The 15,875-nt window shown below is 41.8% G+C and overlaps 1 protein-coding gene across 1 annotated transcript; it reads right to left on the bottom strand.

Annotated features, from left to right (window-relative positions):
• Window positions 1-318: 318 nt before the first annotated feature.
• On the bottom strand, window positions 319-6,376 carry LOC145898746 (uncharacterized). Its single transcript, XM_082987331.1, has 10 exons — window positions 5,922-6,376; window positions 5,610-5,721; window positions 5,197-5,348; window positions 4,176-4,423; window positions 3,190-3,396; window positions 2,702-2,785; window positions 2,127-2,174; window positions 1,593-1,782; window positions 1,309-1,441; window positions 319-1,064 (listed from the first exon to the last, which is right to left on the bottom strand). Exons 1-10 carry the CDS (start codon window positions 6,128-6,130, stop codon window positions 657-659), a joined length of 1,791 nt encoding a protein of 596 aa, XP_082843457.1. The 5' UTR covers window positions 6,131-6,376; the 3' UTR covers window positions 319-656.
• Between the last annotated feature and the right edge of the window lie 9,499 nt (window positions 6,377-15,875).

The raw sequence follows: 15,875 nt of genomic DNA, 5'->3' as shown, positions 1-15,875 counted from the left end.
GCACGCGTCGACCACGTGAACGGCGCGTGATCGGTTCTATGCAAAAGCATGTTGTCGCACAGGTATCCGCCTGCCCTTTTATAACGGAACATTAAGTTGCAACTGAATAACAACGTTGCCCTCTTTGCTGCTAATTTAGGCCCACACCTCTAACTGTAAACAAACAGCACGTCGTGATACTATATAGTACTTTTCTCCTTACCAGAAACATGTTTTTGGTGTTTTATATGGTTTAGCGGTGAAAAATATGTCGTTATTAAATGACCATTTTTCTAGTCTAAACAAAGACCTAATCGGGTCGTATATCAGACTCCGAGATCGATTTGATTTTTATTCGTCCAGCGAATACAAACAAATAATCTATATCACAACTACCAATAAAAAGGGAAAACAAACGATAGAGCAAAAGGCTGCAATCTGTACCAACGTCTGTTAATTTTCAAGGTTTAAAAGCATCAAAATTTTAGCTATACAGTTTCATTTTATGATTGGCTTGGACATGTGTATTGTGTTTAATGTGATGAACAAACGGTGTGTATTTGTGCCACAAAAACTTGTTCGTAATCTGCACAGTATTTGTGAGCAAAAAAAAACATCTCATATTTTTACAAATTTACACCAAACTCTATTTATTGTTTTACAATAGCAATAAAAACTCAGTACATTCCTAAGTGTCCTACGGAAGGGGTAGTATGTTCAAAGTGCGGTTTGAATGGACGTTGACTCGAAGTATTACGCGAGCCATAGGAGTACGGTTGAAAGGTTGACGCTGGGTTGTGCTGGTACTCATGATAATGTCCCCTGTGTTGTTGGTGGTACTGGAACGGGTTTGAAAACGAATAGCTGGATACCGAGGTCGTATCGACAGCTTCTGGTGTGTAGTAGCCCGCGTGGCTACCTAGCGCATTGTTAAAGTAGTCGTTGTAACCGGTAGACGGCGCCGCGGGGCCGTTAATGGCGGCTGCGGCGGCAGCAAACCACTGTGTCGTGCTTGTCCCGTTAACCACGGGCTGAAAATTGATTTGGTGAAGCGCCTCGGAGTAGGACGGCAAACCCGTTGCAGGCTGTAACAAAAATATCTGTTATATTCCGACCGTAATAAAACTTATGTATAAAGGTATATAGATTTAGTATAAGTACCCGAGACAACATTCACATGGCGAAAAAAATTCAGAACAACCCACAATGTTATAAAGAGGACCTACATTGCCCCCCAAATTCACAAAAAGCTGATTTAAAAAAAAACAGATTTAAGATTTATGGATTTCCATTGCAACAACTGGTGAGTTTTTATCACATGTTTATTACCTGCGTGTAGGCGTAGCCGTATCGTTCCGTGCTGTTAGTGACTTGAATTGCCTGCGCCAACCCATGGAAATCGAACTTGTACGCGTACCTTTTACCATGAACCTTGGTCATTATGTTCTTGTCGTAGTAATATCTGTAACATAATGTGGCTAAACTATAAATACTGCATTAGTAAAAATTAACAAACTAAATGCACTTTCTCCCACGTAACATTATCAATTTCCCCGCTCCATAGTAGAGAGGCACATCAAAAAACAGGATACGACTATTATATACAAAATTACCTCAACGCACGACTGAGTTTGTCGTAATTCATGTTCGGTTTGCTCTTTCTCTCCCCCCAGCGGCGAGCCACTTCATCAGGATCCACCATTTTGAATTCGCCGCCCGTTCCCTCCCACGTGATACAACTCGAGTTGACGGAATCGCTGAGCAACTCAAGTAGGAACTGCCAGAGTTGAATCTGACCGCCGCCTATTTGAAAAAAAACACTTGTTCTGACGCAAATAAACAAGAAAAAATAATAAATCAAATCGTGTGTATATTGCGCAAAAAACACAACTATACGCAGATAAGCAATGCACAAAAGAAATAGAATGACATAGGTACCGTTAAAATTATAAAGTTTATCGAGTTAGGTATATACATACATAGGTTATAAGATTTTAAGTAAATTTTACTCTAATAGGTGTTTTTGGAAACTATGTGTTTCATTTCGATCTAAACACTCCCAGACGTGACTACATTTATGTCTGCATAAGTTTCTCGGGTATATAATGTTACGTACACGACTTTCTATGGTAAACTCATAGACTTACCTTGCTTACTGAGCTTCGTGCAGAGCGGTCCAAGTATGCTGTACGTATCTGCAATTTAAAACGCAAGTTTATTTGCACAGGAAAACCGCACATTAACTGGCCACCACAACACACTTGTAGAATGATTAACCTTTAACAAAACTTGTGTTCGGTTAAACGGGAGGGGAATTACAGGCAAAGGAGCGTAGCGCAAACGTGCCTAATCACCACTTGTGGCGAAATTCTGCGAAGAAATGAATTAAAAAGACCGAGACAGCACTTGACCATGGGCAGATGCCTATCTGTTGTCTGTTGGTTCTGGCCGCCTATGGGTATTTCAGTACATCAGCAAACTTAACATTTCACCCTGGTGAGTAAAGATAATATCTACGCCATCAACCGCCCTATGCCGACCTTTGATCCCAGACGTAAAAAAACAAAATGAAACGAAATAAAAACAGCGAGCCGTAAGTCCACGTCGGCGGTGAGTACATGGTCTTGTGGTGCTTAGGAAGTATGTTTTTGCAAAGTGTTTGAAACAACACGACAACCGTGTCCTTAACCCTTCAACCCAATTATCTGTCTGCTGATCTAACCTTCGATCTTTGCAGGCGAACTTTCGTCGACTTTCGAACGGATCGAGTCATCTTCGGCCTTCGGAGAGGGCGAGTGACGATTGCCTGGGAAAACTTTTGTTTACCATTGGAGAAAGGGTTTGTGTTTAAGTTTCTTTAATGAAGTCACACTCCGACACAATAAGACGTTTGCCGAGCTATCAAAATTATTTTACGAATTAGGAAATTCAATAGATAACACGACTAAAGTCAAAATAGAATCGGAGACTTTTTTAAGCAAACGTATGGACTGAATGTTAATTACTAATGAACAGAATTACCAATCGTATAATTTTTGTCGAATATCAAGCAAAATGTATGTAAAACAAACGTATAAGTGAAAAGAAACATATTCTTTACAAAAAAAATATAAACAAATGTCGCAATAAACTTTGATCCAACTTTCGCAATTATAATTGCAACACATATTACCACAAAACCGTTTTTTATTTAATATTCATAATCCCAACCTTTTCTCAGAAACTTCAAATGATTCCAGAGAACCTCTGCGTTCCCCCCGGGAGCAAGGATTCTTTTAAATTCTTTGAATGTCATTTTGTTGAGTTTGACGCCGTCGATGCCCGCAAACAATTCTACATCCAATTCCGGTAACTGATATTCTTTCGAAACCCAAGCAACCCACTGGCGAACATTCTGATTGCTCCACATTTTTAGGTCTGGTGAAATTACAAAATCATTATTAAAAGCCAGTTTGTGATGAATACATGTAACAAATATAATGCCAACGTCGAGCAAGCCAAGTGCGACAACTTTCCTGTGCACAATAATCCGTTATCGAAGAAAATTGCTTTGATATACGGTGTTGGACTTGTGTTATTATTCATAAGTCTTTAATGTAACTCGAAAAGATTTTGTGAAAACCACTGACCAATAACCGAACTGATGCGTAAACATTTGTTTTCATTTTATACCCATTGTGTTACAAAACTTTTTTTTAAGCTGCAATTAAATATCCTCGGAATTGTTACGCTTACTAGGGATGCACCGAAAGTTCGGTTTGCCGAATTTATTAGGCGGAAACTAGGGTTTTCATAATTATTTGGTTTCAGCCGAATATTTTTGCAAAGTTCGGCCGAAACCGAAAATTTTTTACTGCATGCAACACTGATACGCAAAGTTTAGTGTAGGTTAGAATTATTGTTCAAACTGTTCTAATGTGTTCGTTTTATTTGTTTATTGTCACCGAAATGATGAAAATCAACTTTAAGCGGTTGGTACAGCAGTCGAGGTTATTCTTTAAGTGCCATTTAAAGGCTGTATGATAGGATTAGATCCAATCCAGCACATGTTTTGTTTAAATTTATTGCGTTTAAAGAGATGGATACCAAAATTATAGTTTCGGTTTATTCGGCCGAATTTATTCGGCAAATTTTGCCGAACATTCGGTTTCGACCGAATAAAAAAAATGCTGTTTCGGTGCATCACTAATGCATACCAGCTGGGACGTAAACTTGCGAATCTCTCATATGTGTTACGACGTTCCCACCATCGGATCCTTGACCCTGGGCAGCCGAAGTGGCGCCAGTGCCACCATTGGTCGGTGACGAAGGATGCACCATTTTGCTTAAACCATTCGGAAACTCGCAGCTTCGTCGCTTGGTGGCGGTCATTGCAACATCTTGATTTGGTGTTGATGTGACCGACTGCGCTCTCTTGCGGCTAAAATCGAGAGGAGACGTGGTGCTGCAAAAAACATGGTTTTTGTTAACCATTGTTTAACTACATGTGAAAAGGATTGAAACCAGCTGTCAACCGCGTTAATCTCTGTTTTGATCCCGAGATATGTTTTCCTCTTTTTGGTTAGCTACTGTGTGTGTGAGAGTCAACTGACCGTGGTAGAAACAGTTTGTTTTGAAGGGTTGGCTTTTCCTGTTTTCGGACGTTCTGTGCGTCGCGATTTGCTTCGTCAGAAGCATAACGTTTTGATTTTAAATCTTGGTTTCGACTTGGTATGCTCCGAATTAAAAAAAAAAACTTATTTTATACGATAATTTCTTTTGTTGTAAGTTATCACATAACGATATTGATATTTTTTGTAACTGTGGTAGTGACAACAGCGTCGGGACATGTTTTCTACAACAACAACAACGACCTGACAGTGGCCGACGGAAACCTAGATCGGGAACGCTTGTTTGCAAGGTTAAGTGCGGGAGACCCTCTCGTACCGCACGGCATGTTGCAATTGGGGTTCTTACTTCATCGCAGGTGTTGCTTTGACTTATGGGTCCATATATTTTGAACGTTGATTGATCAGGTAACTAAAACTTACCTGAATTCTAAATTAGAATTTATTTAAAATATACGAGTTGGCGCAACGCATTGAAACTTATTAAAGGTTATCTTAACAACTACAGGGTTTATCATCATAGGGATAAATAAACGTTTATATTACGCCAACACTCGGTGCAAGGCAAAGATCGTGCGTTAAAAAATGCCAATAAATCAAACAAACTTACTTGGAGATGCTCGACGACGAAGAGAAGACATTTGCTGGCGAAACACTGTAACCACCGCCGTATGTATTAGGTTGGTACAAACCCCCATTCCACAAGTTTGAATGAATGTTTTTGTCGCCCTCCCGTGGTGGCGAAGGGTGAAAATTGCAAAACTGAAAAATAAGTGTCACTGCTACAAACTTTTATTCAACCAATAATCTCCTACATTTTTTATAGCTCAAAAATGATAATATATATTGGGGTTGACGATATTTGTTTCTGCTTGAATAAACCTTTGCTGCTATACTATACATGCTTCTTGCGAATTCCTGAACCATTAAATACTTTTTTAACAACCAATAAAACAAGTGGCATTGCGTTTTTTTGTACAAAAATATGTTGACTAATCCTTGTGTCTTGTTGATGCTGCTTACTTCATTTTGATGTGAGATGGAAAATCCTGCGGGCGATTTTTTAGACATGGATCTTGGCCAATCCCCGGGATCATCGGAAGATCCTATTGTGGTCGATAGATTGCTGGATATACTGGTGAAGAAAATACCCAGTACGTCAATAAAAATAATAACAGTACAAAATTTAATACATATTTTTAATTTCCCTGTCATTCTACAGAAACGACTAAAAATTAGTCACGCGATAATTGGTTTGTTGACCGACTTGATTCCATTACTGCCAACATTTATGAATTCGCAATGACAAACACTAACAATGAAATAAAGACTTACTTGTGTGGGTAAACCATGTCCCGTGCAGTTGCTTGCTGCGCGTAACTAGAATTTGTCCAGTTGCCAGGACTAGACAGAGACGGCGGGTCGGAAATAGGTGACATATTACTTGTAGTAGAGCAAGCAGAAGACCGTCTTTCCATGTAGTCCATAGCGGGGATTGCGCCTCCCTCTCTCCGCGGAACGATCACTGAGGTTCCGAGACTCATGTCGAAATCGATGCGCCTTTGATCTTCGTTGTAACTTAATTTGAAAAAATGGACTCCGAAATGCAAAATTATAATTAAATCTACGTTTGAGATCTGCCCGTAGAAGTACAACTGTTTGAAATTCGCTCTTGGTGTAAATTTAAAAATGCTCTTTGGTGTTCCTTTGCTACCAATCCCTCATAAAATGTTTAGAAATATATATGGTTTCATCTCACTTCATCATGCCGACTTGTATTGTTACAGCATGTTATTCTGTCCCAACTGACACCTATATCCCAAAGCCCGACGTCTATATACCCGCGACCGACTGCTGAGCCCCAGTGGACCCCTACTACACGCCCCCAGTTCACGTCTCACTGACGGGGCATCGACTTGCAACATTGAAGCTATAACGTTTCTGGCTTTCGACATGGCAGGCATCAAGCCCTCCGCTCTAGGGTGAATGAACGCTTCACTAACATTGGAAGGAGAAAGCACCACTTGCCTTTCACCCTCAAAACGCTTTTTGGGTTTGATTTGTGGCAATGGATTTGAGCTATCAACGGGTGCCTTTTGGTGATAGCTCTTTAGGCCGCGGTTGTACAGTTTTAGTTCGCCAGGCTGTAGGTGGACTGCATGCATATCTGTTGGTTACCGTTGATATTAATTTAATTTTTGATCGAAACACTGTAAGCGCCCAATCTGCACTGCACCGTAATTTGTTCTTTTTAATATCGCTCCATACACGAAAAACGTACAACAGCATGCCAAAAAAACTGATTAATTTTTTGTCACAAGTGATGGTTACGAGCTTTACGGTATTACGTTTTAAATTGATTTCATAATCTTTTTAAAGTTGAAATTGAAGAAAGGTCAGTATTATTTGTGTCAAGCATCCAACGCATTTCTTCCTACAACGTGGGTTTCGAGGACCAAATAATATCGTTTGTTTCGAAGAACTGTCCCCGAACAGCAACCGTTGAAATGTTGCGGCACTCCTTAATTGATGTGCGGTTTCATCGGTCTTAGTCAAGCGAACCGGGGTGGCAAATCCACAGCCCAAGTTCGCTAGAAGCCGTGACTCAAGACTCAAGAACATTTCCAGTTCGTCCGCGATAAACCCCAGAATGCAAGAACTGCTCCCGGCGCTCAGCCCAAGTGGATACACTTTCGACCCGTGACTTGGACCAGACCCCGCTAAATGTCGATGGTTCCATGATAACGCGGGGTCAAAAGAGTTACAATGTTGCACATCCTTATCAACGCCCATCTACTAAAGAGTTCATGGACAGCAGCGTTGCCCAGGGCTCATTTTGGGCCTTGGGTTTCCACGGTCATTCGTTGCACTTGACGCTGTTCGTGGGCCACCATGGTTTTGTTTAAAAATCTTTGTTTTTGTACTACTGCAATGGGTTGTTGTCCGGCTAGGGGCGGTGACCACAATGAACTTCAAACAAACTTCGGAGTGGAGTACTTGATTTTCAACAGGTCGTAGCTACCATGATATATTGCTGTTGACTACTCTGTGTGCACCGTAACATTTCAAACTGATTGATTTGTGAAGATGTCAGGCAAAACGGAGAACAAAAATCGGGGCCAATTCGTTGCTTTTATCCACATATTATCCAACATTTACACGTCCTGTTTCGACGTTAGTTTGTTTTGAAGAGCAACCTTTCAAGGTTAAGCCTTTTGTTTACTTTTAGCAGCCATCCAGGCTGAACATAACTTGTTTAGGAAGAAGTGGATTTCTTGCTCGAATTTTGTGAGGAGAAACTTTTGATAACATTTGACCGCTTACTTAAAACTACCATACGAGTATTACGTGATAGTTTTAGGATGGTCGTTGAAAATCCAAGTGGAATAAAAGGACATCACTAGGAATATGAGAATGGAAAGCGACGCACACACCAGCACGACTTTAAAATTCTCGGTAAAATGTTCCGGGGTCGGCCGTAATATTTGCGCGTGACAACCACAAGGTCATGTGTGAAGTGCAGCGTGGGAGTGGTGAATTACGTTGGGATGAGACGGTGCGGCCATGTGCGGTGACCTGAGGACTGTTTTAACGCTTGCTGTTGGCAACAACCGGCCTACTGGCGTGTAAAGTTTATCAACAGGTATCACTACCTCCGGTCGAGCGCTCATGAATAGGTAATTGGCTGCAACCGTGTTTGGGGAATAACAGACAAAACCGCAAAAAAGTGCCGCTGCCGTACTGTTTCCGGCGCGTTGACGCATCGTAGTTGGATTCGAACTGTGATGTTTATTTCTCAGGTGATGTTTCGGTTCGTAACTGAAGTAAAAGTATCGAACTGGATAATAAAGCCTTAAGACTCAGGGACACAAACATATATCAAGAGGTAAATGAATATACGTACGAACTATGTGGCATTCCACACCCCTAAAGAATCGTTTCTGCAAAGCATTGTTGACATGTGCTATAACTCTACATAGAAGATTGCCATTCTACTTTGAATCTCTATGAGGATCATTTACATGAGATGAATTTCGAACTTCAAACGTTTTTGATGCATTCAAATACAGGCCATCCTTGAATAGAAATATTCGATTCAAATTAAAATAGACCTTGGCCTTGAAGGTCACTTCATTCACGAGAATGTTGAATTTGCAACTCGTAATGTTTTTTCGCCCCAGCACCGCGGAACCAATCCCATTTGATCCAATTTTACATCCCCGGCTTTGAAGGAAAGCAACCGCGAGTGAGCTGCCAAAGCCACGATAGTTCAATCAAGCATCTCACGTACCCCTAAAAACAGCTGCAGTGCCCTGTACCTAGAACTGCGTGGCCACGCGTCAGACTTATAAGGATTGTTTGTTGTCGAACGTGGGCGCGAGTTGTTTTGCGGAAATGCTCTCGTAAGTGAGACGGAAAACCGAACGTTTCCTGTCCTTTGTCCCGTCAAGGGCCTTGCCTTGCTGCCAGTTCAGTGAGACGAGTGAGCAACAGCTCCAAAATACTCTATGGGTCCCTCTGCAGATCCACTGCCGGGTTGCAACCATGTATAAAATAAAACTCGGTTCACCCGGATTCGATTTCTTCAACAAGTTTGTCCGGATTAGGCGAAGTTTCGCATAAACCAAATCCGGATAATAACCGGGTTCTACTGCAGTTGTAACTGAAAATTACCCCAATCTGATATAGAAGTTAGTTTTTATTCTTAAATTCAGTGAAGTTTGTGGAGTTGATATTTTGGTAAAAACATGAGTTCTGCTCTTTAATCGAACCGAGTCAACCTTTCCTATAAATCAAAAGAGAAACCAATATTTCCAACGAACCAGTTTTCTCCTTCTCATTTTACACCCACCTGAAGTCAAACAAAGTGACGTTTGATGTGGAAGCGGGCCAAAACACACTTTGAGGGTATTCAGCATAAAATTGACCCAAAACGCTGCGTTCCTCGAAACATAAGGGCTCGTTAGGGAAGGTGTCGCTTCGGTGTACATCCGAATCGCGTGGTGTCGAAATAGAACGAAACTTCCGCGTCATGAACATAAACTGTCATTTCTAGATTATTTTCCAAGAAATTGCGACAATTTTTCTTTCCGTAGCTCAGTTTTTACGTTGAATCGAAGCTAGAAAGAGCAATTAGGTCCAAGGGCAAATATTTTTTGGCATAACATCCGTGCAGTTAAGTGTTGGGCCCGCAGTACCGGCGATAGTCGTTAACATCCAATACATACGCACGTGGTGGAACTAGGTGCCCCTGAACAAGATCGAAGAGCGTTGATTGACACCGGACGGGATGCGTGAAGCCGTTTAGTCAACTACTGACTCGATGTCGTGTCCGTGGTTTAGGTTCTATGTCACAGGTTTAACCATCCTTTTGCAGTGTAACAAGTCGTACCCCTCAACCCAAACTGTACATTTTCGCACGTCAAAAAATAATGTAGTGTTAAATGTAAATGTAATATTTTGTTTTGAAGAAAACAAGTGCGTTCGTGGTAGTACAACGTCACTGTCCCTTACAACGTACTGGCACCGATTGAACATTAAATGGTATAATTTCAATTTGACATTTATTCCAGTTGATTGGTCAATGCTTGGGGATGGTATTTTGTTCCTCGCATTGCAGCGCGCTCTGTTGCGTTTCTTTGTGCGTCATTACAGCCCAAAAATAAATTATCATATTTGGACTGTAATTGATTTATGGTTAAGCCATTTATAACTTTACTCAATCATGCGCCAAATGGCGTCGGTCACGCGGCTGAAAATCAACTTTGGGTTCTATATATATCTCACCCCTTTGCGGTCAGTTGAAGATCGCAAAGACAGAAACGCAGGTTGGTAGCGAAATACCGGACCCCGGTAAAACAAATTGAAACATTGCCCCTTAACGAGAAGCCAGATATCAAACGACCGTGTCCACAACATTCTACCAAAGAGATCCTTTGTTGCCCCGACCGGTTTACTCTTGGGTTCAATTTTTTTTAGCATTGGTATCGAGACACCAAGCCCTGACCGCTCCTTGACTGGTTTCGACTGATTGTTGGCCTGTCAAAGTGATGTAGTGCCTCCTTATGACCGTCAATTAGATATTAAAACAAAGATGACTGCTAGTCAGCCGTTGCAACACGGTTAACTTGCACCTGGTCCTAATGGAGAACGTACAAATCGTTGTGTGTTTTACCCACTACGCTCTCTTTTCAACGTAGAAAACACGCGACACAGTTTTCTTACTTAAGTTGTTTGAAATCCTTTTGTGATAAAAATGAAAGCATTTTTATAGCCTTGTAAGACATTGTAATTAGGTACAAATAAAGTGGTTGCAAAACAATAAAATCTGCAAAGGAAAACTGGCAAGTTTATCAACATTTGCAGGACTCTTACTCGGAAAATTTTAAGCGGAAACGATCATTTTTAACCGTTTCCACCAGAACGAGATAACAGCGCCACCGCATCCCGACGATAAGCCTTGTTACGTCTCCGGGCGAGTCAAAAGCGACACAAGGCTCCCCTACATCTATGGGTTTACTCTCCCGACCGCACCGCAGTAAGTCGTGTTTTGGAACGAAAAAAAGCTGCACAAACCACCGAGGAAAGATGTTTAGGTTCGCTTTCTTCGGACTGTGACGGCAAAAGAATCGCCAAGTACTGAGTCTTTGTCTGTCGTTGTTTTGCCTTTCACTGGCAGAAAGATCGTTTGATTCTACTCCGCCCGCTCGAACACCTGCAGTTTGTCAGTGAAAGTCGTAACCATCCCCGCCGGCCGCGTCTTGGGTTACGGCGCCCAGGTGATGCTTACTGGCCCGTTGTCTAGGTCGACATTCAATCTCGAAGAAAGGCAACCTTCTGCGCCCTGTATGCCAGTCCTCGGTCTGTCTTCTCCCACCCTTTTCGGCCCAAACAAAAGTCGGTCAGGGTTTTTGGGGTGATGGAGTCTCAGACGACGCGAAATGATCAAAACAAGCAAGTTGCCTCACGCGTGCCGGTTCACATCAGACAAATGATGCGCAAAATTAATAACATTCGGCGCCCGGTGGCCCAAGGGCGCCCCTCGACCTTGTGGGGACGTGCTAAAGAAAAGGGTAGACCTAAGCAACCCTACGCCCATCACCCCTTTTTTTCGCGTTGGAGACTTTCTCCGAGCGATCGCGCAATAATTAATTAATAAATCTTAAACGCTCGTCTGTGTTTGCGAAGATCAATCAGTTGCGAATTTCGTGACGGCCGTGGGCGGCGTTGTTGTGAGTGAAAGTCGGGCTTTATTCCGAGCGCTCTGGCACGCGTCGCGGTTCAATGATGCGAAGAGCAATACAGTCGTCGTGGCCAATGCCACACGCGCTCGCGCTGCTTCTTAACTAATTTGCGGCACTCAGACAAAAGGATCCGACCGAGAAATCGCGTTCGGCCTCGCCTTCCAGCTGTTGTCACGCGATTTCTATGGAATGCGTGTGGCGTGTGGATCCAAAGCCGTCCTAACAAGTTCAAACAGCGACACAATTCGATCCAGAGGGACAATGCATGTTTTGTATAACAAAGCTTGTAACTGGTCGACTTGAAAGGTGCAGCTTGGAATGTATTTCAACAGATATCGCACACCTCTTGGCACGTTTATCGAGAATAGTAGGGAAAAGTATCTAAGTAGCAAACGTCTCGGAAAATAACATATGTACTTAGATAAGTCCTCCAATCAAAAAAGCGCAATTATTAACAGAACTGCTTATTATCCAGTAAATGTGTCTCAAAGTGCGAAGACCCCGAGAACTAAGGGCTCTCTATGCGCTGGAGGTAGGGCGCGAGATACTATGTAATTGCCCGTTGCGACAGGCTGTTTTGATTCAACCAGTTGCCCTCAATGCGCGCCACCCCCCACATTCACCTGCGCTCGGCTTCGATTTAATCTCTCCCCGCAGTCAGTCCCGCGATCCATTCCGATTCCATGACGTCGAACGTGGGTCGCGTGCCGATGCTTGCGAAAGCATCAGAGAGCCGATACGTTTTCAGGCCGATTAGATAATTGATTCGAAACACCCACTTTTATGGCCATAACCGCTTCGCGCCCCATCGCCCGTGAATCTAAATATTTTGGTCCCGGCGTCTATCGGGACTTGCCGCAGACGTGCGTCGAGCCAATATTGCTTCGAGATCTCGAATCGCTTTCATGTCGTTGTGTGGAAAAGCGCCATTTTTACGTTTGCTTGCGATGTCAGAATCTGATCAAAGCTTGTAGCTGTGTCTTTACCATACTCTCGTATCTCTGGTGGACACCGAACCTCGCGCCTTTCGAATCAAGGTTAGATAATACCGTTCTTAAGTTTTAAAATAATTCGACATAAAGGACCATATGTGATGAAATAAACAAGGTTTTAAACAATGCGCCAACTTTACAAGTTTTCGCCACTTGCATGGAAACACGTTATTCGAAGCTCAAAAATGCCGATGAGACAACAATTTCATAGGTATAGATTTAGATAAACAAAAATAATACTACCAAAATCATTTCGAAATACGAATGATTATTATCACTCTCTAACTGAGAGGAACCACGTTCGACGCAAACAAACCAATACGCAACACAAGTCTTCCTTAATGTTACAGTGTAAGTGGTGTTTATTCATATACTGTAGGCCGTAGTTGGTGAAGAACACCAAGCGGGTCGAGCCGCAAAACAACCAGCGTTATTTATTAAATGTAACAAGTAGTTTCATGTCAATTATTCACATGAAATAGTTGTGAAATACTTCACTGGATTTGTGTAAAATACCCAAGCATGGCCTTAATAAAGACGAATTTCGCTCTAATGAATCCTGATGAGTCGTACCACTTTTAACCGCACTTGGATTCGAGCCCATTAGGTTATCCCGGGCAGGAAAACTGATTAGCTTTCCTATTGGTGTATGAGTTGGTGTCAATAGCTTTTTAGCGAAAAAAAAATCAACTCATTTGCGAGCATAGCGGACAAAATTAAAAATACCATCAACCGCGCGATGGCAATAAAGAATAGAGAAAACGACCTGTTGACTTCCAAACACGTAAATATGTCACCATACAAACTTTGTGGAGTGCATAATTGACAATGATGACAATTATTGCCTCTTTCGTATCTCTTGGACAAACGTGTGTCGCATTTTAGTTTTTGTTGCTTTAGCCTCCACCCAGTTGACCTGACCGATGCATCAGCTGTCACCGCATCCAGGTGTGGAACCAAAATACGGAGCCTGGGCACAAGCGATGCGTCCTGGCGCCACGACGGAAATTTTGTGATATTGAGAGTCAGTCACACTGTGTGTTCGTTGCAAGGAGATTGATCTTTGTGGTAACTTGATAAACGTATATCAGTCGAAGGCACCCGAAGCTTAATACAGTAACCTTTAAAACGTGCTTGCTGATACAAACCGTTTTTTATTTAGTACAAGTGTGAAAGCACTAACGCTCACAACGGCTACATTTAACCACTTCGGTTAAACAAAATACTCTTATAACGTGTCAGAGAAAGTGTTGTTACTTCATTTGTTCAAACAGCTTTCTATCGAAAAAATGCCGCATTCTAAATCCCAGATAGTGTAGAACATTAAGTCCATGTGTGTCGTTATAGGGGATATGGATATTCTTCTTACTTGTTTGACATACGTTCAGAGTAGATTCTATATGATCAGACACAACTAAATATTCATATTATATACGCATTTAAACAACAAAAAGCGAATTTTGGTGTCGTTGCAAGTTGTCCATGCTCGAAGTTAAATTGGCCTCTTGGTAAACATTTCCACGAATAAATCAATCTAAACACAACCTTTAAACCGTTGTCCTTCAGTTTTGGACGGCACGTGTCAAACCGGAAAGTTTTTAATTGATATTCGTTGGTCATGAGGGCGTGCTGGCAAACCTTTCCGGCCGAAACGGATTTACCGTCTGCCCTGCGCTAGTTGTGGCAATAGAAAGTGTCAAAAATTTCCCGCTACATCCTCGACACATAGTGTCAAGTTTCGCATTGATAGCGACATTCTGTGGTCGTCTTACTGGGTGGCAAGAAAGAACTAAAACATCCACTAAAAGTGTTCCGAATCGGAAGACGAATAAAAAAGCTTCATAAGGGAGGCTGCAGGGTGGGTATAGTTTACATAGAACGTCTTAAGTGAAGGTTTTTTAAGGCATTAATTATTAATTTGTGGTCATTTTTTGAGAATTTGCACACTATCATAGTTTTACAAAAAAAAAATCCTATCAGGTGCAAAATACCTCAGATCTTAAACCAAAAGCTGATAATCATCTCCATCTTTGAAATGTTTGCATCAGGTAATGTGCCAACCCTAGTTTTGCGGCTTTAAAATTTAAGAATAACTTTACATTATACAAATGACATATGCATAATGCACCTAACAATAGAATCTCGGTTTAGTTTATGTCTAAACCTACACCCAAACAATGAGTCTTATGCCTAAAATTGACGTCGTATCTTCGAAAGCTCAGGTTATTCATCCATGCGCGAGCGACGACAAGCAATCTGAAGACACATGTGTTGACATCCACTTGTGTTCGTCCATGAGGTTGTTGTGACATAAAGCGCAGCTGGGTGATTTAGACGTTGGCCGTGAGGAGCTGATCTCAGTCTGCCTGACAGCCGCCACTCGTTGCCGCACAATCCGGTGTTTGTGCAGGAGTCGTGTGCAGAGCCCCTTCCTACCGCGACTCCACCGTCGGGTTAATTTTGTTTTGCCGGGCGGAGTTGATTCAGCGCAGCGTGGTTGCGCCACTTTCACAAACACGCTGCACGTCACTCAAGCGCGGGTTTTCGAATGACTCCGGGGGCTGATGCAGTTTACTGATGACAAATTACGTGGAATAAGTTTGAGTTGCTACTTAACCTTTTGCGGTTTAAACAGTGTTGAAAAACTGTACAAACGATTTGACAATATGAAAAGAACAAAACGGGATCCAAATTTTCATTCTTTTTAACACAAGCCACAAAATGAGTTTTTTGAACCATTAGGATTGCGATTTTTAACGTTCTATTTTATTGGGACATCTTTGAACTCGAGATCCAGTTCATGAACCCCATCTGATACAGCTGTTATAAAGTATATATCGCCAAAGTTAATGATTGGGTATCCACATACTTTGTAAGAACAGATCGCGTACGGAGTGCGGACAATGAAAGCCGGATTTAAATTATGATTTTATTTGAAGTAAAAAAGGAAACTATTACGATTTGAGTTAGATTAAGTAATCTTAAAAACTATTTAAATATTCCTAGCTGAAAAGGTAACTGATGTCAATCAGTTAAACAACTAACGATCAACT

This window comes from Ascidia mentula, chromosome 4 (genome assembly GCF_947561715.1).
Source record: "Ascidia mentula chromosome 4, kaAscMent1.1, whole genome shotgun sequence".
Lineage (NCBI taxonomy): Eukaryota > Metazoa > Chordata > Ascidiacea > Phlebobranchia > Ascidiidae > Ascidia > Ascidia mentula.
Note: the sequence above shows the minus strand (reverse complement) of the source record. Positions and strands in the feature narration are given on the sequence as shown.